The following is a 27,848-nucleotide window of genomic DNA, read 5'->3' as shown; positions in this document are numbered from 1 at the left end:
TGTGTACTGGTATGAGAGACATTTCTCTGTACATGGACTGATGTAAGGGAAGTCAGAGGCAGCTATACTTGAATGTAACTTCGGGGCGAAAGGCTTTAGCATATATATGCACGTACTTGCGACTCCAAACTGCTGGGTACGTTCTCAGGAGGAATTAAGAGCAGCATCGTCACTGTCACTCTTACTCCTATCCTCTACGCCTTCTCAAGCTATTACATGCTGAGTCGACACTGCATACGTATGAGTCGACACTGTTCGACGAGCATAAGCCACCCGGTTTGCACTCGAAAAAGTACGTATGCAGAACTCTCAACTCCTTCCCAACTGAAACCACATCTTACTCTTCAACGCTTATTACCTATCCACACACGCTAAAACTCTCTGTAACCACCTAGCACTCGTGATATATTGTACATATGCTATACCACTACCCCTGCCCTATCTTCGACTTCAGGTCAGAGCAGATATTTACCAGCCTTAAGTGCAGTGACGGTGAATAGCAGCACGAGATGCCGAAGCGTATGGCCAGCACATCGTACCTCAACTAGTCCTTACTATCAGCGTCTTTCGATAACGACATACCATCTCCCATAATCGCACGAACGCGCCGCACTATCATCACGAGCTGTTAGTTGGGCGGGGGGGAAGATGCAGTTCTGCCGTACGTGCCTGTGATGCCTGATGCTAATAATAATAATGATGATAAGCAGCAGCAAATGGAGCTTGTACACCACAACAACACCAGATAAGCGTCCTTGGTATCTATCTTTATATACTTCCACTGCGTGACTGCTGTATCATGATACATATAACTAGGTCAGAACGGCGTCTATGAGACAGTGCAAGTGACTGGAAGAAGTCTAGTGCTAATGGAACCATTCAGGGAAGCTTTGCTGACGTTTTGGGAGTGTTTGATTATGATGCAAACACCCAGTGATTACGTGATAGAAGTGTATTGCGTATAGCGTACATACATACACATGTGCGCTCGCTTTAACTCCGAGTCCTGCGCACATCCTAGCCAGCCATAAATCTCTCCACCACGTCTGCAAATTCCCTCGGTTTCTCAACCATAGGCAAATGTCCCGCACCATCGATGACCGCCAAATGAACACCGTCTCCGTAGTTCTTCGCCATCTCCGCCATCGTTTTCGGCAGCACACCATCTCCCGCGCCGACGACAAATGCACCCTTTACCTTGGAGGATCGCATGAGACCTTCCACGTCGTAGTCGAACAGTGCTCTGACGCCCTTCTTGAAGCCATCTAGGCTGTTGCTTGCTACCATGTCCTTGACGCGCTGGATCTCTTTCTCGCTAACGCCGCCATCATACGACTCGGGGACGAACCAGCGACGCACCGTCTTCTCGGCGAGCTCGGAGCCGACCAACGGCTCGCCAGACTGCGCTTTGATGCCCTGTTTCTCTGCGATATCGATGCGTTCGGCCCAAGCTGTGCTGTTGCCTGCGGGCGACTTGGAGTTAGTATCGCAGGAGATGAACGAGCCAACGCGAGACGGATACTTGAGAGCGGCGTTGAGAACTGTTGCGCCGCCGAGGCTAACGCCGAAAAGACTAGCGGCTTTCGGGACGCGCAGAGCGTCGAGAATGGTGATTATGTCGGCTGCGAGCACATCGAGAGTGATGTTCTGGGAGCCGGTGTTTGCGGTGCGGCCACGTGAGTTGTAGCGCAGGATACGGAAGTGTTGGTTTTTGGGGTCGGATAAGAAGTGTTCAACGAATGCATCCCATATGCCCCATGTCACCAGCACGGAGTTGCAGAGAATGATCAGAGGAGCTTCTGGGTTCGTAGAGCCCTCAAGACGATAGGGAAGTACCGCACCATCAGCAGTTGTGACATACGACTCCACGATTGCACGCTCTTTCTCCTTGTATGTTTTGGTCACGCCGTCTGAGTAGTTCCAAGACGCAAGCGCGTCTAAGGAAGCTGGCGCTGCGAGATCTCGTGGAGCTGGACCGAATGTGTAGTACAAGTCAAATGTACGCCTTGACCTGTCATCAATCACATTCGCGACGATGTCTTTCTTCCATGGTGTTGATATGGCGGCTTGGAATTCCTCTCCTCCCAAGCCATTCTCCGGTAGATAGTTGTGCAGAGCAAGATATTGCACCTCATTGACGGGCTCGATCGAGCTGGACTTGTAAACACGTCCACGACGCCAACCGGGAACCTTCTCCAGCATGGGCAAATGCTCCTCGTCGTACCACTTCAGGAACTCTTCTTCTTTGTCCTTTGCTCCTTCTTTTAGGGTGAATATACGCGCAACAAGCACGCTCGCTACGTCCTTCGTTTGTGCACCAATTTGTTCTATATCTTCAAAATTTGATGATGTACGGACAAGTACAAGATCGTAAAATTTCCTGTCCACCTTGATCTGCTTCATTGTATCCCGCTCTCGTTGTGTCTGTATTGGTTCCCGGCGAAGCCTCGTATACTGTTCCTTGGTCATCTCATTCATGTCTGTCACGTCGTATGCAGCCATCCATTCCGGCTCCTTTGTCGGGTCTTTCCCATCCATGTCATTGGCACGATAGCGGAAGCCATTCGTGATGTAGGGAAGGCGCAATCGAAGGGGACCATGTTCGTTGTCGTACCAATCGTGGAATTGAGCTGCAGGCAGTGATGCCTGGGGGGCCATCGTTACATAGAGAATGCCAGCTTGAGGTGCCATGTTCGTGTCAAGGACTTATCTGGTGCGGTGGCAATGCTTATTCGCTAGGTATGGTCGGCAAGGTGAGAATCTGAATCACATAGGTTTTGACGAGTGGTTGGATTTGAGATGTTTGTTGTTTTGGAATGATCGATGGTCGCCATCTTTCATCTTCACTCTGAAGGCCCACCAGACCGAAGCCGGTTGCCGGTTAGTGTATGCGGTCTCGATCTGCGTCAACGTGCAGCCTTTGGTAGAGCTCTGAGGCCTGACGGTGGGGACGGGAAGAGGAGGGTAAGGGTAAGCTGGGCTAGATGTGGGGAGTTGCGCTAGGCTAACGCTAAGGTCCGGAGAAGACCCCGGCCCCTGGCTTCGGCATTTAGGGCGGCTGGTTGGTGGCGGCCACATTGGGTGAGATGTGCACGTTCTCGCGACTCGGATAATGACATCTTTCTGTTTCGTATACATGCCGTCTATCTCCGTCTATGCAGCTTTCTTGCCTAATCATACCAAATTGCATTCATCCCAAAGCCTGGCTCTGGAACATCGCAATGTGCGACCCTTCCCAGAAACCCTTCGTTCCAGCGATATATCTCAATGAAACCCTTTTCGTCATCGGTAAGCGCATACCATTCGTCGCTCCAATCGCATGGACTGATCGCATTGGAGTGGCCTCCACTAGTTGGTGTAGGATTCATACATATATGGCGCACAATGTTACCGGACGGACCAAGCTCGAACACGGAGATATACCCAGTAAGTGAGGCGCTATTGGATCGTGCAGTAGCAAAGAGATACTTGGCACTATGTGACAAGAACACGACGTCTGATCGATACATCTTTGGGAAAGACCTGTCCATTCCAGGTGGTAGCAGGGGGTACGTGATGTACGTGAATATCGGCAGATGAGACTGTTCGTCTATGACATATACGCCCAGACGATTGCCAGATTCCATGAGGGCGTACAGATACGTGTCTTTTGGATGAAGAGCAACCCATCTGGGGTGATCATTTGAGGCAGGGGCATTGACACTGCCGACCGTGTGCAAATGGCCGGTCTCTGGGTTCTTCTTATGCGTCCAGATCTTGTTGTCCCACATGTCTGCGGAATACATGTACTCTTCGCGTGAGTCAAAGACCATGCCGTGGATGGCTGCACGCTCATTGTATTCGTAATTCTGCACATTCTCCTTTAAGGCTCCCTCATCGGTGACTGAGAATACGTTCCCGTGTCCGGCATATTCGTAGAATGGGTTGCCGTAGACGTTGTATGGAGGCTTCTTTGCTGCAAGAACAAAGATGGCACGAGTTCTGGTGTCTGCTTGGGATGCTCGAGCTTAGATGGACTTGTCAGCGAGTGCGACTGGTGTTTCAGACGCACACCTACGATCATGATCCATCGGAAAGGACCCATTGTGTACAATCTCTGTCGGACTCTTGACGGTGAAGCTTGACCATTTCTTCAAGGCGGCGCCATATATGGTCTTTTTGGTATGCTTTTGCATTCTGTAAGCCACAGTGCCGTCGAAAGTGGAGATGGAAGCTTACACTGAAGGTCATCCATGATATAGGCTCATCATGCGGTATGACAGTCTTCTTGACAAGCTTCAAGGTGAGTTTCTCATCATCGAATTCGAATGTGAAGATGGCGCCCGGAGGAGTCCATGTGCCAACCATCAAATGATGCAGCATGTTGTGCCGACAAGCATCAATCGAGCCTTGCGCTTCCACCAAATATTGTACAGCAACAGGCAACTAGGTTGCTGAGCAAAGAGAAGACCCAGTAGTTAGGCGCCTCATGATTTGAAGGCGGATATTCACGGCGACGTAAATCCCATTAATAGTAGCCGAAAAAGACGACGTCGTGACTCGTTCATGCAGTGAGAGCTAAGAGGCGGGTTGTAATAGAGGGCTGACGGCAGGGGAGCAGCTAATGAGACCAGACTGCGGGGTTCCCTGAGTTGAGGAGTGTTCGGCGAATGGAGCGGCAAGTGATGGTGATGAGTGATGAGTGATGATGACCATGAAAGCCTACGCCGTGTTTCGTCAATTATGCGGCCATGATACCGTTATTGTTATGCGAGCATGATGCCACTCTCTCCTCGTTGCTTGTCGCTTGTTGTCCAGGGCCCCCGACAACCCGCAGCCCTAAGAACTATTAGCCGACAGATCTGCCGTGAAGCACTGGATGTACAGACTGTGACAACCGACCGGCCTATCTGCACGGCATGGTGCTGCACTGGAATCATCCTTTGTTTATATAGCTGTGAACTGCGCCGCGTGAGTCGTGCTAGATTGATAATTCTCTCGTCCTTCTCAGTTCTCTCTGCCTGGTTCTCCTGTTCAACTGCGCTGCTCCCCCAGCTGATATCTATCATACCACACAAATCACACACAATGGCCGCTCCCGCCCCAAACAAGTTCGACCCCGACTTCACTCCCCAAGTCCTCGACTCCTTTGGTCCAGCGACAAATCCACGCGCAAAGGTTGTCCTCAGCAGCCTCATCAAGCATATCCACGACTTTGCGCGCGAAGTCGAGCTGACCACTGAAGAATGGATGATGGGAGTGCAATTCTTAAACTCCATCGGACAGATTAGCACACCCAAGAGGAATGAGGGCCACCGCATCTGTGACGTGATTGGTCTAGAATCGTAAGCAGTGCCAAGCCCCTATCTGATTGGCCGACACGTTCTCACCCTTCTCGTCTTCCTACAGACTCGTCGACGAGATCGCGAATAAGGTCATCATTGACAGCGGCGAAGTCCCTACATCAACCACAATTCTCGGCCCCTTCTGGTCGCCAAACGCACCATGGCGCCAAATCGGTGGCAGCATCATCCAAGACCCTCACAATGGCCAGGTCACAAAAATGCACGGTCGTGTCGTTGATGTGATTACGCAGAAGCCGCTGAAGAATGCTGTCGTCGACATCTGGCAGGCATCGAGCAACGGCAAATACGACTTCCAAGACCCTGAAGGCCAGTCAGATAACAATCTGAGGGGCAAGTTCAGGACAGATGCGAATGGAGAGTACTGGTTCTACTGTCTCAAGCCTACTCCATACTCACTACCTACTGATGGTAAGCACGCTTCCGCAATTTCCATGCTACCATTCAGCTAACACACACACCTAGGCCCTGCTGGTGTTCTTCTCGATGTCATGGACCGCTCTCCCTGGCGACCGGCCCATATTCATCTCATGATCACCCACGAGGACTACCGCACCGTCGTCAACCAGATCTACCCACGCAACGACCCCTACCTTGGCATTGACTCCGTCTTTGCCGTCAAGAACGACCTCGTTGTCGACTTCGTGCCTCTGCAGGGCGACAAGCACGCTGAGCTATCAATGGAGTACAACATCAGGCTGGCACCAAAACTCCTGCGCTCCAACCCCATGATCGACCCTGCGAAACACAAGATCTAGGGAAGCGTTCAGGTTGGCACGGTAGAAGTAAGCGATCGGAGATACCTTGTATATAGGACGATGACTTGCATGGTATGGTGTTCAAGATCTTTCGGGCGTCAGATTAGCATCTAAGTAGACTGCGTTTTGCGTCGACTCACACATATTCAAAATTTCTAATCAGCCCCCAATCTTCATGATACAGGTCGTACTATGCTCCAAACTTGTCCTGAGCGTCCACCTTATGCATGCTATCAATAAATCAGCGCTACACTAGCCATAACTAGCAACATATCCACACCCAATGTCCAGCTATCCGACTACATCAACCTGAGAAGATGTCACTCCTCCTGCCTCCCTGGAAAGGTGTGGCATGCACACGCCAAAACAAACACCACGATGCCGCTCAGCCGTACTGCATCCACCCATCTACGCGTCTCCCGTCCATCCTTCAGCCACAGGATCCACCCACAACTCACAACGCCATTACTTGACCGCAGCTTGCATCTTCTCTGTAGTCAGCTCTTCCAAATTTACCACAGAAAGCATCATAGGCGTTGCATGCCTTGACTACATCCTCTCCTCTCCAAGGCCTCTCTATAAACATCCTCCTGATATGCCAAGCCTGTACCGCAGCGCAGTATCCGCCAAACTCACATGGATATATACACAACCCAGGCCATCCAATCACTAGCCCGTACACCCCATGCATCACCCAGACCTAGAACACCCCCTTGCCCTGCAGCAGCAGCTCATTGTGCGTGCCCAGCAGAACCTTAGCAAGCAAGTGGGGCCCTCGACGCGTAAGCTTCACCAAGCTTCAGTCCCTGTCTTGGCAGAAAGCTTAGCTCGTGACCTTTCACTAAGTACTGCTGGCAGATTGCTGAACGCGTAGGTAAATTGAAGTAGATCGGCATCAGTATCAGCATGCCAACGCACCACTCTATCTAGCATGAGGCATTTCGTGGATACGTTCTAATGAGAGAGAGGCAAGCCGTGGCCATAGTGGCGCGAAAGTGGAATGTGAACTTCACAGGCCCCCGCCCGACAAACCCGACGAACCTAAATGTATACGGTCAAGATATGGCGCTTTGACGACAGCCCTTGCGATGTGATACAGCATAGTATGGTATAGTATGGTATGAATCGCTAGTCTACAAACCTGCTGCTGCATGCGGTATACCGGCGGCGAGCTACGTTGAGTGGGTTATTGGTCAGATAGTGGATTCACAGGGCATGGGCGAGCTGAAAATGGGCGAGCGAATTGCGTAGACCACGTTTCATGCGTGGCTGTGGCTGTCTGGCGGGTCCCTCCCTGATGGGAAGTGCTGGCGTGAGCTGTGCTGGGACGTGGGATGTAAGAATGAGCGAGTGTGTATAAAGGCAGGCTGCGCGCTCGTGGTTCGTGGAGTGAGATAACTACATCTTCGACATACAGACACACATACACAGCCATACACACATATCATCCCAAAACAGACAACGCACACGGTACGTCTTATCTGCCCTCTTCATTACACACATTCCCATGGCACCTCCTAATAACATTCACATAGCACCTGTCCCAATCACTTCCATTTCCACATCTTCAAAGTCAAGCTCGAAAACATGCCGCCATCCACCGCTTCGAGCATCATATCCATCATCAAGCCCGCCGGGCCAAAGACGTCGTGTGGCGAGTCTTGTGAATGCTGTGGCTGTGACGAGAGTTGCTGGTGTGTTGTTATGTGAGGGGGTTATCATGAAGCATGGACGATTGTATAGATAGATCGATGAATGTATGACGGAAGATGGAGTAGCTGGCTGTATGCTAGGATGAGCAATGGATGCGTTCTTGACCCTGCTGTCCTCGGAACAACTGCTACGTACTTAGGTAACTCACCCACACAGCACTCCACGACTGCCAATATCACAATCCACCGCCTCGCTCCTGTCCACGAGCTCGTCAACACTCTTTCTCCTCAGCACCCGCCCAAGAAACTCGTCCATCACTTGCACATCATCCAGCTCACCCACCCACCCAACAACCCCATCCGGCCTCACAACAACCACAGCGCCTCTGTCCACATCCACACCATACCTCTCATACTCCTCCCTCTGCGCCCCGTAAACCCTCATTTCACAATGTTTCTTTACAGCCTCCGGTACATCCCTCCAGCCCCACCCACACTCCCCCGAACCGGGATACACAATGACCGCCTCGACGATAGGAGCTCCTCCCGCCACAAACGCATGTACCGTAGCACCACACACATGCGCCACAGCGCTTCGATCTCGCAGCCCGTGCGGAAAATTCACTGTGGCGAGCACAACAGCCCGGTACCGCCCGTCGGCGCGCAAGTCGTCGTGTATGTCCCAGCCATGTCCATCGGCGAACCGTCGCAGTGCGATATTGAGCAAACGGCGGCCCGGTCGTAGGACGCCGTGAAGATAGTCTGTGCCGGAAACAGGGCCATGCGCCGTTGACGCGGAATTGGGCGGACGGGATGCGGTATTGGAGTCGTGCTCGGCGGCGCTGGTGGGCTGCGAGACGAGCATGCTGGGCCCGTACTCGATGCCGCAGCAGGTCATGTACTCTGCCATGTCGTGCAGGCGCGCCTCGATGGGCTGCTCTGTCTTGCCGGTCGAGTTCCATACGCGGTCGAGGTGGATGAGGCGGCGGGCGACCGGGCGGCGCTCGGATTCGTATGTATCGAGCAGGGAGGTTGGCGAGACCGTGAGGCCATGTATAGCGTAGGCAAGTTTCCAGGAGAGGTTAAAGGCGTCTTGAATGCCCATGTTCATGCCAAGGCCTTGAGAGGGTGAGTGCGAGTGCATTGCTGGGAAAGACAAGTTAGCGGTGCAAGGGGTTTACTTGGAGGGTGTGACGTACAGTCGCCTGCGAGAAAGATTCGGGGGTGGCTCTGGGAGTCTCGCACGATTTGTTCCTTTGCCGTTTTCTGAGCGATGGGGTACGCGGCCCACCAGATCGGTCGTGTGCCCTTCTTCATGTCCACGCGGTATGGGTGTAGTTTCTCGCGCACCTTCTTCATGATTTTGTCGACGGTAATGCTCGCTCGGAATGCCCGCGTGTCCGACATGCCCTCTGTTGACTCCGAATAGTCTGTCAAGTCGACGTAAAACCGTGTCATCGGCTCGCCGTTGCTCATCTTCTCGCGAGGGATGATGAACGCGTGCCCTCTCCCTTCACCAAGGTGCCCAGGCAGCTGAGTAAACTTGCGTATGTCCGGGAAGTCGGTGTCGACAACAATGTCGATGACGCCCCATACGCGAGGTAAGTTCTGTCCTTCTTGCTCGATGTTAAGTTTCTGGCGGATGCCAGACCGAGCACCGTCGGCAGCGATGAGATATTTCGTCCGTAGAGTCCTTCGATGTCCGTCCGTCTCTACCACTGCAGTCACTGGCCGTTCCGGATCCGTCTCGTCAAGATTGACGTCAACCAACTGAGTTGAATACTGCACACCACGCGTCGAGTAGTCGAAGAGATCGCGCAAAAAGACGCGCTCAAGACGGCCTTGTTGCATAAGTTTATAATCACCGTACCGTGCTGGGGCTACTGTGTTTGCGATCTGCTCGGAGCCCTTATGGAAGCTGTCTGGGTCACCGTTTGGCCGGTACCAGGATGCGTAACTGCATATACTAGGGGCGTCACGGAGGATGTCACCTTCAATCTGGACCGTGCGAAAGATCTCCAGCGTGCGTCCGTTCAGGCCGTCGGCATGGCCTGCGGGTGTCGGACCAGATTTAGCATCGATACATAGAAGAGAAGTGTCGGTAAGTCCCAAATGAGCGAGGTTCAAAGTCATGAACAGGCCCGCTGGGCCAGCCTGTAGCTTTCGTAAGTATATATTCGACAGAAATGCGTGAGGACTTACTCCAACGACCAAAACTTCAGAAATGTCATTACTCTGTTCTGGAGCCTTCGATAGGCGTGGTAATGGGTGCATTCGGCCGTACAAAAGAGCTTGTGCCTCTTCACTTGATAGGCTCTCGATTCCTGATATTTCTGTCATAGTGAAAGCTGGTGTGATGAACCAAATATACAAGTATCGGAGCGTTGAACTATAGGGTCCTCCAGCAAGACGAGATGCTATGGCCTCCCTGTCGAAAGGTCCAAACTGTCTCCAGTAGGTCCAGGTAGATGTTCGTCTCGGATCCCTCGAGGCCAGTGGTACTGGTCAGCGTATGATTCGCTAGGGCATGGTCAAAAAAGTCCTATGTTTATGGCAGATTGTTTAGTAGTGCCCCTCCTTGCAGCCCAGATAGCGCTGATGGCATGAGGACCGAGGCGCATTCGGAGGTTTTCATCGCAAAAGGCCTCTTGAAGTCATGGTGCGTCCGAATTGCAGATCTAGTGCCCTTGGTTACTCTATGCTTTCTGAGAATGCCCAGGTTAATGCATGATCCACTAGACACGGTGATGATCTTCAACAAAGTGGACAAGAGTCCACGCATTTAATACTGTACACATGTACACAACGTACGTAACCATATCGATGATTTTTGGTTAGTGCTTGCCATTAAAAAGTTCTCGAATCTACCAACTTTGTCAACAATGTCCATATTCTAAGTTGGACAGTAGCTAGTTTGCAGATCGGCTAAGTCCATGCCCGATATTTACTCAGCGTTATACTGTCAGAAGTCATTTGATATTACCCGCTGACAATTTATTGCTGCCCCAGGCTACCAATTCTGAGTGGATCATCGCAGTCGGGCCTAGGGTCTACGTTCATGGCGCAGGCGTCCCCGTGTTCTCCTGCCTGAAGAACTTGATGGAAAACTCAAATGTCACTCCTCCTGTCGGAACACTCCAGGTGCTCTGTCGACGCTGATCTCGGATGAAAGCGATGCAGCGCACAATGAAGAGGGCGAAGAACAATAACCTGATGAGACGTAAGCCGATGTACAGAGTAAAGACACAACTAGACTTACGCAATGATAAATCCGAACACAAATGTCAAGATCAGCAATATCTCGGATGTCTCAGGGTATCTGCCCAATATATGGTCCAACACTGGCGCCACAGAAGACCAGATAGAAAGTCCGAGAGCAATGTCGATGATGAGATTGAGAGGAAATGCTAATGGAGTCCCACGGCGACGGATCAGGACGATATTAATTATCGCGGCAACGGAGGCTAGGATAGTCTACACTAGGTCAGCAACGAATAATATTGAGGATGTAATATCTGGGCGGAGCTTACAAGAGTGATGAGAGGTTGTACTTGGTATGTGGCCCACCATGGTACAGTCTGACCGAGGGGGATCCCTGCAATGTATGTTGCGATCTCCAAGACTGCCAAAGGCATGATCAGAGCTGTCATGACGATGATACTTCGCGGTGTCCTTGGTTGACCATTCGCTGCTGGCATACCGGCTTCAACGTCTTGTGATGGGTCATTGTTATCAGCGTCTTGAGCCTGTGCCACATCGGTGTTGTTGTTTGTGAGTAGTGGTGTTGTTTCTTCAGCTGGAGTTGCAACGCGATCCTGTCCGTCCATGGTGCAATGAGTCCTGTATACGCCGACAACGTTCTGGCAAGTTTATTTCAAATGTGTTCCCGTATATGAAGCTTGTGACAATGCTGATGGGAATCATGATCTTAAGGCATGTCAACGCCAAGAAGTAGGAATGGGTTATCCCAAGCAATAACTGAAATGGCTGCAACAGCAGGCTTCAGACTAGGTTTGTGGTGCTTCGGCCAAACAGTGAAATTACGATTGACAAGTTGACAGCGCACGCCAGAAAATCTTATTTGTCGACAAGCAAGTCGATTTAGCTTGGGCAGACCCAATTGGTCACTTTAAGTGCAACAACCAGCGGTCTCGTGACAGCGTGCCGCGAACGCGTTGACTCATCTTCTACCCAAGCTTACGCGCTCAATTCATAGTTATATTCAGCAGCGCGTGGAAGAAGAGGCCTTCCGTCTTCATTCATCAAGCCAGTGTGTACAAGATCTCCGCACGAGAGTCTAAACATGAGCAAGAAAGTCACAGAGTTTCAGACACGAGTGTACGACTGCCTTCAACAAATCCCTGAAGGCAGAATTGCATCGTATGCTGCAATTGCACGAGCGCTGAACTCATCGCCTCGTGCGGTTGGTGGGGCATGCAGGAATAATCCATTCGCACCAGAGGTAAATTCACAGCATACCCTTCACAGTAGTAGATATCAATAACGGCTTTGCAGGTGCCGTGTCATCGATGCATTGCCTCTACAGGGTAAGCACACGACTGTACTTGAATTCCGAATGATCTGTGCTTGACATGTCGACCTTAGTTTTCTCGGTGGCTTCAAAGGCGATTGGCGCACCGTTCCGAGCGGGATGAATTGTGATATGAAGCTAGAACTACTCGAGAAAGAGGGTGTCAAGTTTGACAAAGACGGCTATCTCATAAACAAATCCTGCTGGTGGGATGACTTCAAAGTAAAGGCGGTTTAGACCAAGAATGTCATTTGCTGGAGATCACTGTGCCCTTTCTTGCCAATCTACAATCTTGACGCGCGAGACCTGGCACTGTCTATTCTATGGCCTTCATCGTCCTGTTCGGCTACTGTAAGATCTGGGAGCTTGACTGGCATGATGCGTCTTGGAGATGCACCTGGGAAGAGGGCATATTGGCTGAAGTCAGTGATGCCTTTGCTACGAAGGTAGTCTTCGTCAAGCTCAAGACATCCGTTCACTTCGGCAGCTGGGGCTGCCAGCATAGCAAGGATCGCGTCCGAAAATATTGTCTGCAAAAGTCAGCTCGGGTACGGATGACGACACCTCCGGACCGTACAGCTTTGCGTAACTCCTTCTGAATAGCTGGATCTGCCGTCGCAGCAGACTGTATGGCAGCGGCAGGCCAGATACTGGTGATTGCCATGTCATTTTTGCCTTGGCGTATCCAGTCCATGGCGAGTCCCTTTGTCAAAATAGACATGCCGACTTTGCCCATAGCATAAGCCGTCTTGCCTCTGAAGAACCTAGAGTAGATCGGCGGGCTAACGACAATAATTCTGCCTTTCCAGCTATTATTGGCGAAATGGGGCAGTACAGCCTGGACTGTGCCATATAAGCCTTCCACATTGACTCGCTGCATTAACTGGAACCTCTTCATGGGCGTATCTTCCACACTGGCCCACCATATCGCTCCAGAATTGTATACGAGAACGTCGAGCCCGCCATACGCGCAGATTGCCTGCTCAACCATTCGTTGAACACTCGCAAAGTCGCGCGTATCTACAGGCACTGCTGTGGCTTCTCCACCGGCATCATTTATCTCGCGCGCTACAGTGCTTATCGTGGATCGTGATGAGTTTGGGTCGGGAGGGAATGATTTGAGTTCTGCGGCATTTGAGGTTGTTTTGGCGGCTACAACCACTATTAGGTTCATATCAGCAAGGGTTTCTTAGCTATGCCGGTTTTCGTTCCAAGCATACCCTTGTAGCCTTTTTTCGCCAGGTCTATAGCGACCTGACGTCCTATGCCTCTGGAGGCTCCTACTACGAGTGCGACTTGCCCGTTGTTCGGCATGATGGTACGATCCTTTGAAGCTGGCGACCAGCTGCTGTAGCCATAGATCACATCTATATGTTCGATGCACTTCGAAAGGTGATTACTGAAAACTCAATAATTAAGACGGAGAATCCAGATGGGCGGATCGTTAATGCCTCGGTGCTATGGGGCTTGGCGGTGCTGGGAGAACTCATGATTAGTATTCTAATCAATCCGTCCGTGGATGCACTGCAGTCGGTCGTCAGCTAGCCTCGCGCGGGGCAACGACTATAAAGATGATGCACCGACACACCACGATGTAATCACATCGGCGTTGACAGGTAGCGCTATCAGTTTCATGCAAAAGCTATGAGTATGCCATTATGAAGGGTCAGATCGATGCATATCTCGACTGCGGTAAGTCCATCATGCGCCGCACGAGACTCTGCTGACCAACAATCCCAGTGTCACCATACTCGTACTTTGGCTTCGTCTATCTCATAAGGAATAGAGCGATCCTGACGTCTCATGATGTGGAGGTCAAGTACGACAGCGTCTACGACAATTGCGCCGCTCAATCCCAACATTCACTAACCTTTGTTCTTCTACCACAGCTTGATCCCTGTCTTCTTGGGAGGTATCAATCGAGCGACTGGAAACAAACCGCCAGGATCTTTACCGGCCAGAGGGGCATACTTGCAGTGGGACCTTTTACGAGCGAAAATTGCTTTCGGCAGACCTCAACTCACTACTCCTTCGTTCTTCCCCAATCTAACTCTTCTTGTGAGTCTGTACGTGCGACCCGACACCGGAAATTTACTTACACGTACAGCCGCAACGAGCTATGGTCTTCGTGAAGGATAATTACCCAGAAAGCAAGGTCGTTGCGATGTACAATGAGCTTTGGGTCGCCATGTGGGAACAGAGCATTGACATCAGTAAAGTGGACGCTTTGACTGAAGTATTCTCGAGACACTTCCAACAAGAGGACGTCATTAAAATCCTAGAGGCTGCTGATACGACAGAGATCAAAGAAAAGCTCAATGAGAACACAAGGACAGCCTTGGAGCGTGGAGCGTTTGGCTGTCCATACATGTGGATACGCAACCAGGACGGCAAGGAGGAACCTTTCTTTGGAAGTGACAGGTATAATCATTGTGCCGTGTTTGTCTTAAGCGAGCTAACAATGACAGGTTTCATTATGTGTGGGACTTTTTGAGTATTCCACGAAACCAAGTAGCGCCGTTAGACAAACCTCACCTCTGAATCAGGAATATGACATCTAGACCTAGTCATCCTAATACGGCTTCTTATGTGTGTACACACTTTAGTGGCATCAAGAGGCTAGTCGAAACATCTAACAGTCTGGTCTGTCATAAGAGGTGTCCATTCTAACCAATGATAGACAAGTGATATAGCAAATAATGCGGCACAAGTCTACAGTCATTGCTACAATGGACTCAGTATTAGAAAAATTGATGATGTATCACTGTTTCGGCAGAAATTGTGCTCATGCCAGTACCCAATCTCAAGTCGCCGTCTATACTGTTATCTCGGCCTCGCCTCTCGCCTTGAACCTGCAGTCCGATTTTTTTGCATGAAGAAAAAGTTTGTCAAATCGGTAAGGGTTCGCTGCGATTACGCTAATTGCGTGGCCCTTGTTTTCAACCTGACCGTGTTCTCTCCTTTAGCGCGTTTGCGAACATCGAAAGTACTTGTTGGAAGTACTGATCGTCCCATGCCGAAGGAACACACATGATGCGCACGATCGTGGCGCCTGTCTTTCCATGCTCACCAGATATAGTGCCTGAATGCCATCGTGCGCCTGTCTAGTATCGTGGCGTGCGTTTCTCGAGGCAGCCTGTGTTCTTATATCAGGCTACAGTGGAGCTGGCCAAGATGCTTGTTTCTCCTCTGTGCATCACTTTGGCTGCCAGAACAAAGTCAAGCAAAGGAGGAGGAATATTGATGAAGTTGGGACAGAGAAAATGGTCTTGCAAGAATCATGCAAAGCGTGGGACTACGATCTGACTGTGGACATGATGGACGATGGGCTCCACTGGCCCTCTCAAGAGCCATATACAGATTGTCTGACAAACAACAACAGTGACTATGATCCAATTTCACAATTTGAACAAAGCCCAGCGGAAATTCACCATGAACCGAGTCACACCATTCACTATTCAGAGACAATCCGTTACACGCCCTTCGACCACAGCAGTCTTCCACGCAATAAATTCTGCCCTGATCAAGATAACCTATTCACGCAAAGACAATTGTACATACCATCAGCAGGGACCGACTTCGACCTCAGGATCCTCGACAGCGCTCCGCCAACGCCGTCACAGCCTGAGCCCGCACTATGCCAATTCTCCACACACAGAACCCAAAACAATAGATCTGCTCAGCACAGGACAACTACCCATCATTCCGCCATGCGCTGGCCGTCATACCTTCCTCAATCTCTCCCCGTCACCGCAACAGACCTCTCCGCTCCGCCCCAGTCCACCTACGACTCCACGAATCCGCTCGAGCCACCATGCTCACACGACCCATACCTCCCTACTACCGGGATCATCTTCGACAACCCCTTTCTATCAACTCCCAAGAGCGACTTGAACCAGCCAGAAACCCCACAGACACTCCCAAACCCCGCCAAAACGCTACAACCCACAGCCCAGCGCTCTTCATCCGACGCCCTCATCCTCTCTCTGCGCGCCCAGGGCCTGACGTTTCGCCAGATTCAAGCACACGGCGGCTTCGGCATCGCAGAAAGCACGTTGCGCGGGCGGTATCGTGCGCTGACAAAGTGTAAGGAGGAGCGTGTGAGGGAGCCGCGGTGGATGAAAGGTGATGTACGTCTATCGCTCCTTGCTTATCTCTACCGTCCCCCTGCTTCAATGTATGAGATCAGTCGGTTGTATGGTGTCTTCAAATTGACGTGAATGTGCGAAGGACAGCTAATACAACCACAGATTTCTCTCCTGCTCGCTGCCCATGCCCAGGAAGTCGCACTGCACGGGGCGAATCTGCGCTGGAGCCGCGTCGCGGCACGCATGGTGCCGCCGCAGGCGAGCAGGCGGTTTGCGGCGCAGACGTGCAGCAAGAAGTTCAAAGAGCTGGGGGAGAACATGGGTGCATGCGGAGGGAGGAATTATGCAGATCAATGAGAGTGTGACTAAGGGACTATAGGTTTCAGCGAAGTGTAGGCAGGGTATATTTGAGATGTCGAACTTGGATGGAAGTGTTTGTACACACTGGGATCTAGATGCAATGATGAGGACACGCTAGATTCATTGATGACTTGCTACGGATAGCACAGTGTCAGAAGCGGCACAGCCTGGTTTCTGTGTGTTTTGCGAAGTCGTGATCTGTGCCAGCTGGCTTTCCTACGACTCGATCGGCTCAAGTCTGCATTATACTGCGTGCGAGATGCTCAGAGTAGCGATGGCGTTTCCTTTCTGCGAGACAGTGATACTAGGGAGGCAGAAAGAGGACAAAGCTGGAGTCATAAGAACGGTATATCACCTTTTGAGATGCCAAAGCTGTACTGCGGCCAAGCAGCTCTGACAATGGTAGATTGATGCATCTGAACAAAGGTGCAGGTCAAGAAGCGGCCATATGATCGTCGTCCTATAGACCGGGAAATTACCGTCTCTCGGAAGCTTATCATCATCTAGTGACTGCACTCCGTGGACGGACAGACATGAAGACATATACGAATGTAAATTGAAGAACACGCTCACAGTTTTAGAGTCAAGCAAGAGTCACTGGAAACTTGATATGCAATAACAGTATCGAACAGTTTCAAGATGCATCCCATGGCTCAGCCATGCAGGAAGAGGATACAGCATGGACAACCACGGACACGAGAAAGTCGGCCGAATGAGCGGGATGCGGGTGCATATTCTACAGGGTATGGACAGCTTATTGATACTATATATGTAGAATGGACGCGCAGGGAGCATTAGGGGCGCATGAAGCTCGAGATCTATTCGCTTGTTGTGCATGGTTGAAACGACACAGATAGAGACACATCGGCTGCGCCGCAGGGCTGCAGGATTGGATGGATTGACCAGCGGAGACTGGGACTGCATGCTTGGGCAATTGTGATAGGCAGCGGTTGGCGAGAGGATGATGCAGAGAGAGAGTTGGATGTGCCGGGGAAAGATAGGCAGTATTAAAGGTCTAAAGGTCTACTGTGTTTGCTTCCCGTCCCAACCCACCTTGGCGGCTCCACGAGGGCGGTCCGTCTCAGGACTTGCACATCTCATCTACGAGCCAATACAAGATGGCAGTCTATATGATAAGGCTGAGTGGAAAGTAAGGACAGGGATATAGGGTAGACACGATAGACGATATCCATATAAGCCGCTTTAGACAACAAAAACAACAACAACATCAACATCAGCAGTGAACAGTGACCCGTCAGCACGAGCGAGAAACCCGACAGAGCGGCACTGGGACCAGCGGGGCAGCACTAGTCTATCAGTAGACTAGCGTACTACCAGATATTAAATTCATGCACCTATTCCTGGACACCTGAGGCTGCGTCTTCTCACTTCACCACCCGCCGCATCGCCAAATGACAAAACACCAATAACAGTCGTCCTTTGGAGCTGCCAACATCCTCTTCAGGCCGCAAACCGCCAGCAGCATAAAGTACTCTGCTTGCTTCTTCGCCAGGATCCAATCGTCTCACCGATGCCGGCCTCTCTGCCCCAGTCTAGTGGCGTGGCAGACTCAGCCTGAAAGATGCATGTTGGCAGACTCCCACCTCTATATGTGATACCGAGAGATGACTGGCTACCACCATCGAGGTAACCTCCCGCCCCCGTGCCGCAATCCCACTGTTGGAAATAATGTCCGATGAGAGTGAGTGAGGAGTAGAAAGTTTGTGAGTGCGAGACTTGGAGTATAAATCATCTCCGCTGAGTTAGTTGCCTGCTCTGAAACCCCCCGCCGCATTGTAAGTCTTCTGGTCCTCATACTTCTTTGTTCATATAACTTGCATTTTGTCGTTATCGTACAAGCCGCCTTACCTCGAATCTCAGCTCTATCTCCTTCATCGCTTAGCGTGTGGCTTGATCGTCGCCAGGGCTAGAAGCAAGCTGTGCAACCATCCAGGTGGTTTATTAGTTCTAGGTAGTGTCTGCGCTTGGGAGAGTACCGACAGGGCTGACCATTTCAGGCGTCATATGTTGTCATATGCCATTCTGGCTATTTGCGACAGATCACAACAGATCCATCATTGTATCTGTCACATCGTCTTCGAGACGCGTTAAATCATTACCTCCACGGGTCTACACTCCCGACAGAAAGAGCCACGAAATTGCAGGTTTTGTTTTGGGCTGCCGCTGTTACCGTTTCGGGACGTGACTACATCCATCACTGTGCCACCATATCGTCTACTCAACACCACCAACCCCTCGCGAAGAACCACAACGTCTGGCTGCTCCAAATTGCCCTCCTAACCCCTTCATTTCTGTCCACGACATTATAGTCGACTATATCAGCAGTCTTCGAATATATACATATCCGACACGCCGCATTATAACACCAATCAATCATGCCGGCAACACCCTCACCACCCTGCTTGCTGTCCCTCCCGCCCGAACTCCTCCTCCAGATCCTGGCCTCTCTCCCGGTCCGCGCTCTGCTCTCCTTCTCACTTGCTTCGCGATCATCCCATGCGCTCTCACTTTCCAGCCTCCACACGCTCTCCTTCGCAATCCACACCTCCCGCGCCGCAAGCACAACCTCACGTCTCACAGCCTGGGACCTGCCCGCCATAACATCAACGCACTCAGCCTTTTCCCGCACACACAAATCCCCTACGAAGGCCAATCAACCCTCCGAATCGCCCCTCGACCCTCACGCCATCTCCACGATCATCCCCCGCCCACACCTGCACCGCCTCCCTACCCTCCTCAAATTCCACCTCGTCCTGCATTCCTCCATCCTCACCCGCTACAGCAGCTCCCTCCGCACCCTCTCCCTCTCCCTCTGGACCCTCCCCGCCGCGCTCACCCCAGCTCTCCGCCGCCTCACAAACATCCGCGTCCTGACCATCCGCATCGACGACACTGCAACCCTGCACTGCCCACGCCGCAGCAGCACCCGCGCCGACGAACGTAACGCATGGACACAGCTCGCAGGCGCTTGGCCTCGGCTCACGGCACTACAGCTCGAAAACTGCGACTTGAGCGTGCGGCAGCTCGTCGGCGTGGTGGCTGCGGCGCCACAGCTCCGCGAGCTGTGGGTGCGCAGATGTCATAAGCTGAATGCGGCGGGGTCGCTGTTTGGCGCGCTGGCAACAAGCGTGCCGCGGCTGGAGGTGCTGGGCCTGGATTGTTGTGGTGGGGAGATTGATGAAAAGGTGCTGACGCCGGTGGGTGGGATGAGGGGGTTGAGGTATTTGGCGTTGTTGGGGATGCATGAACGGGTGCCGGGGAGTGTGGAGAGGGCGGCGGCAAAAGTGTGGCGAATTGCGGAGGTGGTTCTGCCGAAGAGTGTGGGTGAGGAGGACTCGGATGTTATTGAGGTTGATCCGGCGTATATGGCTGGTGGAGAGGGGGATGTAGTGGAAAGTTTTGGCAGCGTAAGTAGCGTGGGCGCTGTAGGGACTTTAGTTGACGTTGAGGCGTGAAGACAGGACGTGTGTTTTGGATACATGAACGCTGGACTCATTGAATAAGTAAAGTGCATGTGGCGAAGTTCGTTGTTGGATTGAGAGCAGCACATTCAGAATATCAAATGGAGGGGAATCGATCAGGCACCACAAAAATTATCCTTGATTACAAGGACACTCAAGTGACATATATTTTAAATATATGTTTCAAAACAACTCCACGTTCCATCTCGATGCTTCCACATAGTCGTACATATTCTCCAGTCATAACATCGAACCTTGTGCCGCGTCTTGTCCAGCTAAGCACTTGGATCGCGACCGTAGACGCACATTGGAACATCTCACGCACGTTCATCTACCTACATCGTACACAGTATATAGCTCTTCGACATAGTGCATCTCAACTCACATGAGCTTTGAAACTTTCACAGAGGTGTATACGGAGATGTATACAAACTATCTTACATGATACAATTACATCCGGACCAACCTAGGGGGCGGTGGGCATACGATACAGAAGACCCGTCTAAGTCGAGGGCGGATCGAGAATGGCGTCTATGGGCCATTTGCGAATGCTGCGTGCTGCAAGGGAAGTCGTGTGGCCGGCTGTGAACATTTCCATGCCCGCCCACGCGATCATGGCGGCGTTGTCGGTGCAGTACTCGACCGGCGGGTACACAAAGGACATATCGGCGTAGCCTCGAGCAGCGAGGTATGGTGATAGTCTAAGGGTGGTGTTAGTAGGAAGAATGAGTGTGTGGTGCGGGTATTGGTGGGCCTCACATGCAGCGAAGGTATTTGTTGGCTGCAACACCACCACTGACTACCAATGTTTGCAGACGTGAAGCTAGTTCTGGATTCTCCTTTTGCGTGTCCCGAAGCGCGAGCACGATGCGTTGACCTACGTGCTCGAAGACGGCTTGCATGGCCTCTCTTGCCAGCGCTCGCCTCTCCTGCACTTCGTCCTCTTCCGATGTGCACGGCGATTTTAATTTCAGAGTATCAACGATTCGTTCAATCGAGGTTGTGAGCCCAGTGAATGAGAATGCGAATTCATTATTGTTCGCCTTGTGACGTTCAATGCTCTGTGCGTTTATCTTGTTGAATGGCGCAGGAATAGTCCAGCCGTATTGCGATGGCTTAGGGACTGTCGGACCATAGAGACCCCCAGGGGGTTCATAGGCGTGATCTTCGGCCCCATTCGCAAACGCGAATCTCTCTAGCACAGCTCCATACATGGTATTCGGTGACGAGTTCAGTACTTGCTCTGGAAGTACGGCTCGCGCAATCTTGTCGAGGCAAACTCCGATGGCAATGTCCATGGTGGTCGCAAGTACGCGATGCTCAGTGAGCGAGTTTGTCTGTATCAAAAGCGTATGACCGCCGGAGACCAATAGCGACAGGAATGGAAACGCAGGAGCAACTTCGGGCAAGACCTCTGTATCGTCTTGTCTTGAGCCTAGCACGTCCGAGGCAGAGAGGAAACGCGGTGTAAGGGCATGTGCGTGCATATGGTGGACACCGATCAATGGTACATCCCAGGCGACTGCGAGGCCTTTTGCAAGGTCGAGTCCTGTATTCAAATTGGAGCGCATTCCTGGTCCTCTCGTGACTGATATGAAGTCCGGTATCACTTTGTTCGTGTTCTCCCTAGATTCGCACCTAACCGATATTGATCTCACGCTGGTGGACTCATCGTGAGCAGCATCTGGCAATGAGCGTAGGGCTTCACGGACTAGAATCGCTAGATTCTCTTGATGCGACTCCAGCGCCACGACTGGGTGTATGCCTCCATATGGTTTGTTCCTAGACGTAAGTGTCTTGTGGTATCGTAGTTTCGCCTGGGAGCCTTGTCTTAATACAGGATCTCGGGGATCTGACTTATATTCGAGTACGGCGACTGAAGTATCATCGCAGGAAGTTTCGATCGCGAGCGTGCACAACGAACTGCGGAGCGTGTGGAGGGTAGTGTTGAGTCTTGGGCAGGGATGTCGAGATGTGAGTAATAGTCCGCGTAGTGATTTCCATGGTGCGGTACGGGTGTACATTGTATGTATTAAACACAGAATATGATGACTTCAGGCCGCTGACAAAGGGGGCTCCCGCTAAAGAGTGGCTTGTAGGACTGCGGCGCCACGTCTGTGTGGCTGGTCTGCTCCCAGCGCTCGGCACCGTGACGTCGATCAGTGCGGACTCTGGGCGACATGTGCTGCCCCAACCAACAGTCCAAGAGCTTCACACCATATCTCGTGAGAACAGATATGGCCAATAGCCACTACTTGCCAAATTCGTCAATTCTGTATGCCATGGCTTGACACCATAGTCTCATGGCCAACGTCAAGAGCAACACCGACGGCCTATCGCCGTACTCAACAGACGCGTATGACTTCACGAAGCTCCCGGATTTCGACAATGACTTCGTTGTGGAAGAAGAGCTGACCGAATTCGCGAGGGCTCTTGCTGTTCCAGAACAGTCGCCCTCTCACGATGATCTCACCAGCCCCATTGCGTCTACAAAATCCAGACCTCGGTTCATTACGGCCTTGAACGACTGGAGACCCATTCATCAACGCGTACGAAAACGAAAAAGGAAAGCTCCCCGGCGTGGCAAAGACGAGACAAGAGAAGGCTTTGTATATACGCTTCTGAAGTGGCCCCTTTTGCTCACAGTGTTCGGCTGGCTCGGATTTTTGGGGGTATCATACCTCCTCACTCGAGTCTACATTTTCCTCTACGAGCACTGGATCACCTGGAGAGGCCAGAGAGAGATATTGCGAAGAAGCCTCAGAAGTAAGCAGGCATATGAGGAATGGGTAGCGGCCGCAAAAGAGCTGGACACCCATCTTGGGAACGACGAGTGGAAAAAAACAGACGACTATGGTATATACTATCTGGTCAGTTGTGTAGATTGTATCCACTGACACCCTACAGCATACTACGACAGTAAAACTATTCGTCGGGTTGTGAACCACATGAGCAAGTTTCGGGAGCGGGCTGAAATGGACGAGATAGGATTTACAGGTCTGTCTGATGACAAGATGAAGGAGGTTCGTGCTGTAGACGAGCTTCGAGGCTTGGTAGAGGCATCAGTCAAACACAATTTTGTTGGGTTCGAGAACGCTCGACTATATAGCGAAAGCTACTACGGCACGAAAGACCTTGTTCAGCGTTTCATTGACGAGGTGACTCAGTCGCTACATTTCCTGCAAAGGACAAATCAGCTGGACCCCGAAAGTAAGCACGCGCTGTTCAAACATATCCATCACAACTTTGGGCGGACTGCGCTCTGCTTATCTGGCGGAGCTACCTTCGCATACTACCACTTTGGGGTTGCGAAAGCTCTCCTCGACGCAGAGCTTCTACCGGAGGTCATTACAGGAACATCTGGCGGTGCTCTGGTTGCAGCTCTCCTCACTACACGAACTGATACGGAGTTGAAGAAGCTACTGGTTCCAGCTCTAGCATATCGCATTACAGCATGTCAGGACGCAACGTGGACGTGGATGAGACGCTGGTGGAAGACAGGAGCGCGCTTCGACAGCATTGACTGGGCTGCAAGATGCCAATGGTTCTGTCGAGGTTCAATGTGAGTAACATCGACCATACGCTTCTCCTCTGGTACTTACTAGCACTTTCAGGACATTCCGCGAGGCATACGAACGCACCGGGCGGATTCTCAACGTCTCCTGCGTTCCATCTGATCCTCACTCGCCGGCAATCCTAGCAAATTACATGACTGCACCTGACTGTGTTGTCTGGTCCGCTGTTCTGGCTTCTGCTGCTGTCCCTGGGATCCTGAACCCGGTCGTCCTTATGAAAAAAACCAAAAGCGGCAAACTGGAGCCGTACTCTTTTGGACACAAGTGGAAGGACGGGTCACTCCGTACTGACATTCCCTTAAAGTCACTGAATCTGCATTTTAATGTGCGGTTCAGTATTGTCTCGCAGGTAAACCCACACATTAATCTCTTTTTTTTCTCATCCCGCGGAACGGTCGGTCGACCCGTCACTCACCGTAGAGGTCGCGGATGGCGCGGCGGCTTTCTTGGCAGTGCCACGGAACAATACATCAAACTTGACCTTACGAAGTGGCTAAAGGTTTTGCGGCATCTGGAGCTTCTCCCACGGCCTTTAGGACAGGACTGGAGTGAAATATGGCTCCAACGCTTTAGTGGGACCATTACCATCTGGCCGAAGTCCATTCCCTCTGACTTCTACAACATCCTTACAGACCCTACACCAGCTCGACTTGCACGAATGATCCATGTTGGGCAACAGTCCGCGTTCCCCAAGCTTAAGTTTATTGGTAATCGTACGAAGTTAGAGCGCGCGATCGAGGAAGGAAGACGAGCATCAAGGGTCCGCGACCAGGATGGCATGAACACAGTATTGTCTGAAGATGACTTGAAAGGGTTGCTCACGGAAGCACGTAAGAACAATGGTGTAGTATCAAACCCATGGTCCGGAGCGGAAACCGACAGCGACGACGAAGGGCCACGATATAAGAAGCGGTCAATTCCTTTGATGAAAACCTCATTGAAATCAAGTTCTCATCCAAAGCTCTCCATTAGCAAGACTAGGAAGGATGAACCGTCGCACACTCCCATGGACGAGAAGACCACAGCTGAGGAACCACCATCTCCAGCTCTTTCATCACGACTCTCGAATTGGTGGTCGTCCATCAATCCGCGACACGGGCCTCGGTCCAAGCCAACGTCTCCATACACCACAACACCTACTGGAGAAGGCAGACCTCTTTCGATGTTTGAACTCCGCAGTCCACAAATGACGAAATTGTATCAGCGTGCGGCTGAAGCCCAAGGTGAGAGGCGCGGCAGCTGGGTTAGGGAAATGGAACGACAGACGCGTGTATTTGTAGATGATTCCGAAAGCGACGCAGATAATGGGCCACGACCGAAGTCGAAGAAAGACGAAGCAGAAACGCAGTCTTGCGAAGATACTGAGGATATGGACACATACGACGATACTGACTTAACGGAAGGAGATGATGAGACAGTACTGGGGGAGTTCGTGGAAACTACCAACTGGGATGTCGATGACGCAGAGCGAGAAAGGGCAGAACAAGCAGAAATGAAGTACATCAACGACGAGGACGATGCATGAACTAGGACATATAGAGGTTCGCGAGTGAAGAGACAAGGTTTCTTTCGCACGAATCTGCATAGGATAGATACAAGCTTTTTGACTATGCGATAGATACCAATGGGCTTTGCTTGGCCTTGCTCACTTGAGAACACCGCGTGATTCATGCGCGTCGAGCACACTGTGGAAGAGTCATGTTTGAACAGATATATGCATGTTCAATGCATGAAATGAAGATCAGGCAAACCATCAGCTTGACTTAAGCCAAATTCAGCCATGAGTTGTTTCGGATGAAGAACAGCGTCCCTCAAACAGTAAAGGGGACATCTGACCAACCTGTTTTTGTACAACGCGATTCTCCACCGATCATCGCTCGTAGACGTGTCGGCTTGTCGAGAGCCGCTGACTGTACACGCCATGGTTTCCAAGTAGTACTATAGAGATAAATGATAATTCTATGCTCGAAGATTCATCTGAGGTATCACAAGAACTGTCTAAATGGTCTTGCAACCGCGGGCGTGTCTGGAATCATACAACAATATATATTCAAACTAGTCGTTCTGATTGGCTGAAATGTAGAGATTGCTGACATTGAGCCGTTGATTGGTGGACCGTCGGCCCAGTCTAAACCCTTCTTCTTCCACACTATCAAGTCTTTCACTGGTACAACTTCATCTTCACCATGCTCTTTATGCGATCAGTTCTATTCCTGACAAGCGCTGCAAGTTTTCTCCTGACAACAAGTAAATCTACCCCCATGCGTCTTAGGTGCGCATCTCGCGCTTACATCTCCCCTGCCAATGGCTGAGGGACCCAAAGTCGGTGCTTTTATGTCCTTAACACTCTGAAACCCGCGCCGCATTCGAAGAAGGCTGCGGCCACGGAGGGTTACACCACGGCTACATGGAGGGTCGTCCCGTCCTCGTGTGTTTATGTCTAGCATATCCACTCAGTGCGGCTCCTTTTCTTGTCTGGCCACTAAAAAAAAGGATTGCTGTTAGCCGCCCAGCTCGACGTCCTGGAGCCGCCCGCACACCTCTCCCATCAAACTGCCGCCAAAGGCCCCAAATAAAGCCCATCCAGGCTTCGCATATCCCAGAGCTTTGGTTCAACAGCCTTGGCCAAACAGTGGGCCATTCAACGGCCACCAAAGTGGTTCTACTCGACATTTTCGACGAACCGCCCACCTCTTTGTGGTTTGCGCCTCCTCCCATAACGTTTCAGTGTCCCCGTTTAGGAAGTGTAGATACTTGGGCGAGTAAAGAAACTAAGCATGTTTCAGCTTCCGCGAGATGGACTATCTGTGTCTCTTCGTCTCTAGCAGTCTAACCTTGCCGAGTTTGGGCGATTTCTAGGTTATAAAGTCGCATGTAGCCCAGACATGAAACTGCCAAACATCAGATCAGACAGTTCATAGCACGCGGATTTGTTTCGTTTTGTTTACATTTCCTTTCCTCCATACCTTCGCTTCATAAGGCAGCTGTGTTGCCGTCCATTCGCACCCTATCTTATCTCTGGCATATCATCGACAAGTCACTCACTGGTAACCTGGCCTGTCTTTCGCGTTTCTTTCACATCCCATATTTCAGATTGTACTCAGCAGCGAGACACAGACTTCAGACCTGAAAGACATTGTTTCGCATTTCCTTTCGTATCTCCTCTCCTAGAGTTATGCCAAAGGAGGTCAGACAGTCCACTCGAGCCCACAGCCAACAAACAACCATGCAAGCTGTTGGAGTCACTAGTGAGCCTCGCACCGCCAGTACATGGTCCAACGCAGATGATGAGATACTCATGAGTGCTCGAGCGGCCGGCATGAACTGGCAACCAATCTCGGCGAAACATTTCCCTGCAAAGACGGCAAATGCTTGCCGCAAGCGACACGAGCGCCTAATGGAACGACGTAATGCGGAGGAGTGGGACGGCGTCAAGCTGGAAACACTTGCTGTAGAGTACATGAACTGCAGGCGAGAGATGTGGCAGATTCTCGCGAATCGAGTAGGAGAGAAATGGACCCTGGTCGAGCAGAAAGTTAGTTGAATGTTGAGTCGAAAAGAAGAAATAAAGACTAATCGATATAGTGCATGGAAAAGGGTTTCAAGAACCTTCAGGCTGCGCAGCGGTCCGCGCAGCGAAAGGAGCGAGGTATTTACGGAGACGATAGCGGCATCGACCTGGACGCTGAGAACGACATAGATGATAGCCCGTCCTCTGCTCACCAGGCCCCCTTTGTTCAAAATCTGTATGGCCGCGGTGGAATGAGCATTCAGACCATGCTATCACCATCTCCTCGCGGCCCTCAAGCTTAGCAAAGGCATCCTCCCCGGCGTTTCCATTACCTCATTCCCACAACTGGAGTTTACGGCGCATATTTGAAGTTATTGACTGGAAACTTACGACTCTCGTTGCGCACCATACCGATCTTAGAAGTTTGTACTAGTCGAGGATGTCAAGAGAGTGATAGGGGTCGAATATCTTGTTGCCAGAGCGCACCGAGCATGGCGAGCGAAGCCACAGCATTAATGGATTAATGATCGATCTACTATCTTACAATTC

General features: G+C 51.3%; 14 protein-coding genes across 14 annotated transcripts; 8 read left to right on the top strand and 6 right to left on the bottom strand.

Moving 5' to 3' along the window:
• Window positions 1–787: 787 nt before the first annotated feature.
• Window positions 788–2,979, bottom strand: EJ05DRAFT_64666 (putative alpha/beta hydrolase). Its single transcript, XM_033749845.1, has one exon. The coding sequence runs from the start codon at window positions 2,689–2,691 to the stop codon at window positions 1,018–1,020; it is 1,674 nt and encodes a 557-aa protein (XP_033598875.1). The 5' UTR covers window positions 2,692–2,979; the 3' UTR covers window positions 788–1,017.
• On the bottom strand, window positions 2,931–4,539 carry EJ05DRAFT_64651 (3-carboxy-cis,cis-mucoante lactonizing enzyme). Its single transcript, XM_033749843.1, has 3 exons — window positions 4,219–4,539; window positions 4,058–4,166; window positions 2,931–4,006 (listed from the first exon to the last, which is right to left on the bottom strand). The coding sequence occupies exons 1-3, from the start codon at window positions 4,360–4,362 to the stop codon at window positions 3,171–3,173; spliced, it is 1,089 nt and encodes a 362-aa protein (XP_033598874.1). The 5' UTR covers window positions 4,363–4,539; the 3' UTR covers window positions 2,931–3,170.
• Window positions 4,540–4,867: 328 nt separating this feature from the next.
• On the top strand, window positions 4,868–6,268 carry EJ05DRAFT_477577 (aromatic compound dioxygenase). Its single transcript, XM_033744275.1, has 3 exons — window positions 4,868–5,324; window positions 5,389–5,753; window positions 5,808–6,268. The coding sequence occupies exons 1-3, from the start codon at window positions 5,068–5,070 to the stop codon at window positions 6,098–6,100; spliced, it is 915 nt and encodes a 304-aa protein (XP_033598873.1). The 5' UTR covers window positions 4,868–5,067; the 3' UTR covers window positions 6,101–6,268.
• Window positions 6,269–7,957: 1,689 nt separating this feature from the next.
• On the bottom strand, window positions 7,958–10,026 carry EJ05DRAFT_441123 (FAD/NAD(P)-binding domain-containing protein; the record flags this gene model as incomplete). Its single annotated transcript, XM_033741969.1, has 3 exons — window positions 7,958–8,898; window positions 8,952–9,906; window positions 9,955–10,026. The coding sequence occupies 3 exons, from the start codon at window positions 10,024–10,026 to the stop codon at window positions 7,958–7,960; spliced, it is 1,968 nt and encodes a 655-aa protein (XP_033598872.1).
• A 645-nt stretch (window positions 10,027–10,671) lies between these two features.
• EJ05DRAFT_64644 (uncharacterized protein) lies at window positions 10,672–11,817 on the bottom strand. The gene is made up of 3 exons (XM_033749842.1): window positions 11,283–11,817; window positions 11,012–11,226; window positions 10,672–10,962 (listed from the first exon to the last, which is right to left on the bottom strand). Exons 1-3 carry the CDS (start codon window positions 11,577–11,579, stop codon window positions 10,809–10,811), a joined length of 666 nt encoding a protein of 221 aa, XP_033598871.1. The 5' UTR covers window positions 11,580–11,817; the 3' UTR covers window positions 10,672–10,808.
• Window positions 11,818–12,055: 238 nt separating this feature from the next.
• On the top strand, window positions 12,056–12,520 carry EJ05DRAFT_501923 (DNA binding methylated-DNA--cysteine S-methyltransferase; the record flags this gene model as incomplete). Its single annotated transcript, XM_033747179.1, has 3 exons — window positions 12,056–12,214; window positions 12,268–12,299; window positions 12,358–12,520. 3 exons carry the CDS (start codon window positions 12,056–12,058, stop codon window positions 12,518–12,520), a joined length of 354 nt encoding a protein of 117 aa, XP_033598870.1.
• Window positions 12,521–12,567: 47 nt separating this feature from the next.
• EJ05DRAFT_441157 (NAD(P)-binding protein) lies at window positions 12,568–13,597 on the bottom strand (the record flags this gene model as incomplete). The annotated part of the gene is made up of 3 exons (XM_033741972.1): window positions 12,568–12,813; window positions 12,861–13,444; window positions 13,504–13,597. The coding sequence occupies 3 exons, from the start codon at window positions 13,595–13,597 to the stop codon at window positions 12,568–12,570; spliced, it is 924 nt and encodes a 307-aa protein (XP_033598869.1).
• Window positions 13,598–13,769: 172 nt separating this feature from the next.
• EJ05DRAFT_64662 (DSBA family oxidoreductase) lies at window positions 13,770–15,097 on the top strand. Its single transcript, XM_033749844.1, has 5 exons — window positions 13,770–13,975; window positions 14,024–14,102; window positions 14,173–14,341; window positions 14,391–14,704; window positions 14,752–15,097. The coding sequence occupies exons 1-5, from the start codon at window positions 13,942–13,944 to the stop codon at window positions 14,822–14,824; spliced, it is 669 nt and encodes a 222-aa protein (XP_033598868.1). The 5' UTR covers window positions 13,770–13,941; the 3' UTR covers window positions 14,825–15,097.
• Window positions 15,098–15,993: 896 nt separating this feature from the next.
• Window positions 15,994–16,992, top strand: EJ05DRAFT_477571 (uncharacterized protein; the record flags this gene model as incomplete). The annotated part of the gene is made up of 2 exons (XM_033744274.1): window positions 15,994–16,413; window positions 16,534–16,992. 2 exons carry the CDS (start codon window positions 15,994–15,996, stop codon window positions 16,726–16,728), a joined length of 615 nt encoding a protein of 204 aa, XP_033598867.1. The 3' UTR covers window positions 16,729–16,992.
• A 1,955-nt stretch (window positions 16,993–18,947) lies between these two features.
• Window positions 18,948–20,309, top strand: EJ05DRAFT_64612 (uncharacterized protein). The gene is made up of 2 exons (XM_033749841.1): window positions 18,948–20,159; window positions 20,210–20,309. The coding sequence occupies exons 1-2, from the start codon at window positions 19,128–19,130 to the stop codon at window positions 20,249–20,251; spliced, it is 1,074 nt and encodes a 357-aa protein (XP_033598866.1). The 5' UTR covers window positions 18,948–19,127; the 3' UTR covers window positions 20,252–20,309.
• Window positions 20,310–20,326: 17 nt separating this feature from the next.
• EJ05DRAFT_466727 (putative O-sialoglyco protein endopeptidase) lies at window positions 20,327–22,285 on the bottom strand. The gene is made up of 2 exons (XM_033742818.1): window positions 20,973–22,285; window positions 20,327–20,914 (listed from the first exon to the last, which is right to left on the bottom strand). Exons 1-2 carry the CDS (start codon window positions 22,235–22,237, stop codon window positions 20,716–20,718), a joined length of 1,464 nt encoding a protein of 487 aa, XP_033598865.1. The 5' UTR covers window positions 22,238–22,285; the 3' UTR covers window positions 20,327–20,715.
• Window positions 22,286–22,357: 72 nt separating this feature from the next.
• EJ05DRAFT_454413 (patatin-domain-containing protein) lies at window positions 22,358–25,567 on the top strand. The gene is made up of 3 exons (XM_033742448.1): window positions 22,358–23,069; window positions 23,121–23,775; window positions 23,828–25,567. The coding sequence occupies exons 1-3, from the start codon at window positions 22,517–22,519 to the stop codon at window positions 25,311–25,313; spliced, it is 2,694 nt and encodes an 897-aa protein (XP_033598864.1). The 5' UTR covers window positions 22,358–22,516; the 3' UTR covers window positions 25,314–25,567.
• Window positions 25,568–25,958: 391 nt separating this feature from the next.
• EJ05DRAFT_64576 (uncharacterized protein) lies at window positions 25,959–26,792 on the top strand. The gene has a single exon (XM_033749839.1). The coding sequence runs from the start codon at window positions 26,196–26,198 to the stop codon at window positions 26,619–26,621; it is 426 nt and encodes a 141-aa protein (XP_033598863.1). The 5' UTR covers window positions 25,959–26,195; the 3' UTR covers window positions 26,622–26,792.
• Window positions 26,793–27,712, top strand: EJ05DRAFT_64581 (uncharacterized protein). Its single transcript, XM_033749840.1, has 2 exons — window positions 26,793–27,323; window positions 27,374–27,712. Exons 1-2 carry the CDS (start codon window positions 26,964–26,966, stop codon window positions 27,599–27,601), a joined length of 588 nt encoding a protein of 195 aa, XP_033598862.1. The 5' UTR covers window positions 26,793–26,963; the 3' UTR covers window positions 27,602–27,712.
• The last annotated feature ends 136 nt before the right edge of the window (window positions 27,713–27,848 follow it).

The sequence above is a fragment of the Pseudovirgaria hyperparasitica genome, assembly GCF_010093815.1.
Source record: "Pseudovirgaria hyperparasitica strain CBS 121739 unplaced genomic scaffold EJ05scaffold_11, whole genome shotgun sequence".
Classification (NCBI taxonomy): Eukaryota; Fungi; Ascomycota; class Dothideomycetes; order Acrospermales; family Acrospermaceae; genus Pseudovirgaria; species Pseudovirgaria hyperparasitica.
The sequence above is the reverse complement of the archived record's forward strand: the minus strand, read 5'-3'. Positions and strand labels throughout refer to the sequence as shown.

Bases quoted from the DNA above. Each gene is read 5' to 3' on its own strand.
- EJ05DRAFT_454413 (XM_033742448.1), top strand. From the start codon at position 22,517: ATGGCCAACGTCAAGAGCAACACCGACGGCCTATCGCCGTACTCAACA. The intron at 23,070-23,120 runs GTATATACTATC...GACACCCTACAG, and splicing joins GAAAAAAACAGACGACTATG to CATACTACGACAGTAAAACT. The intron at 23,776-23,827 runs GTGAGTAACATC...TAGCACTTTCAG, and splicing joins TGGTTCTGTCGAGGTTCAAT to GACATTCCGCGAGGCATACG.
- EJ05DRAFT_64651 (XM_033749843.1), bottom strand. From the start codon at position 4,362: ATGCTGCATCATTTGATGGTTGGCACATGGACTCCTCCGGGCGCCATC. The intron at 4,167-4,218 runs GTAAGCTTCCAT...AGAATGCAAAAG, and splicing joins TATCATGGATGACCTTCAGT to CATACCAAAAAGACCATATA. The intron at 4,007-4,057 runs GTAGGTGTGCGT...AGTCCATCTAAG, and splicing joins CTTTCCGATGGATCATGATC to CTCGAGCATCCCAAGCAGAC.
- EJ05DRAFT_64576 (XM_033749839.1), top strand. From the start codon at position 26,196: ATGGAGGGTCGTCCCGTCCTCGTGTGTTTATGTCTAGCATATCCACTC.
- EJ05DRAFT_466727 (XM_033742818.1), bottom strand. From the start codon at position 22,237: ATGTACACCCGTACCGCACCATGGAAATCACTACGCGGACTATTACTC. The intron at 20,915-20,972 runs GTGAGGCCCACC...CACCACCCTTAG, and splicing joins AACAAATACCTTCGCTGCAT to ACTATCACCATACCTCGCTG.
- EJ05DRAFT_64644 (XM_033749842.1), bottom strand. From the start codon at position 11,579: ATGGACGGACAGGATCGCGTTGCAACTCCAGCTGAAGAAACAACACCA. The intron at 11,227-11,282 runs GTAAGCTCCGCC...GACCTAGTGTAG, and splicing joins TACAACCTCTCATCACTCTT to ACTATCCTAGCCTCCGTTGC. The intron at 10,963-11,011 runs GTAAGTCTAGTT...ACGTCTCATCAG, and splicing joins GTGTTCGGATTTATCATTGC to GTTATTGTTCTTCGCCCTCT.
- EJ05DRAFT_477577 (XM_033744275.1), top strand. From the start codon at position 5,068: ATGGCCGCTCCCGCCCCAAACAAGTTCGACCCCGACTTCACTCCCCAA. The intron at 5,325-5,388 runs GTAAGCAGTGCC...GTCTTCCTACAG, and splicing joins GACGTGATTGGTCTAGAATC to ACTCGTCGACGAGATCGCGA. The intron at 5,754-5,807 runs GTAAGCACGCTT...ACACACACCTAG, and splicing joins ATACTCACTACCTACTGATG to GCCCTGCTGGTGTTCTTCTC.
- EJ05DRAFT_64666 (XM_033749845.1), bottom strand. From the start codon at position 2,691: ATGGCACCTCAAGCTGGCATTCTCTATGTAACGATGGCCCCCCAGGCA.
- EJ05DRAFT_64581 (XM_033749840.1), top strand. From the start codon at position 26,964: ATGCCAAAGGAGGTCAGACAGTCCACTCGAGCCCACAGCCAACAAACA. The intron at 27,324-27,373 runs GTTAGTTGAATG...TAATCGATATAG, and splicing joins GGACCCTGGTCGAGCAGAAA to TGCATGGAAAAGGGTTTCAA.
- EJ05DRAFT_64612 (XM_033749841.1), top strand. From the start codon at position 19,128: ATGCCGGCAACACCCTCACCACCCTGCTTGCTGTCCCTCCCGCCCGAA. The intron at 20,160-20,209 runs GTAAGTAGCGTG...TGAGGCGTGAAG, and splicing joins TAGTGGAAAGTTTTGGCAGC to ACAGGACGTGTGTTTTGGAT.
- EJ05DRAFT_64662 (XM_033749844.1), top strand. From the start codon at position 13,942: ATGAAGGGTCAGATCGATGCATATCTCGACTGCG. The intron at 13,976-14,023 runs GTAAGTCCATCA...CAACAATCCCAG, and splicing joins CGATGCATATCTCGACTGCG to TGTCACCATACTCGTACTTT. The intron at 14,342-14,390 runs GTGAGTCTGTAC...TTACACGTACAG, and splicing joins TCCCCAATCTAACTCTTCTT to CCGCAACGAGCTATGGTCTT.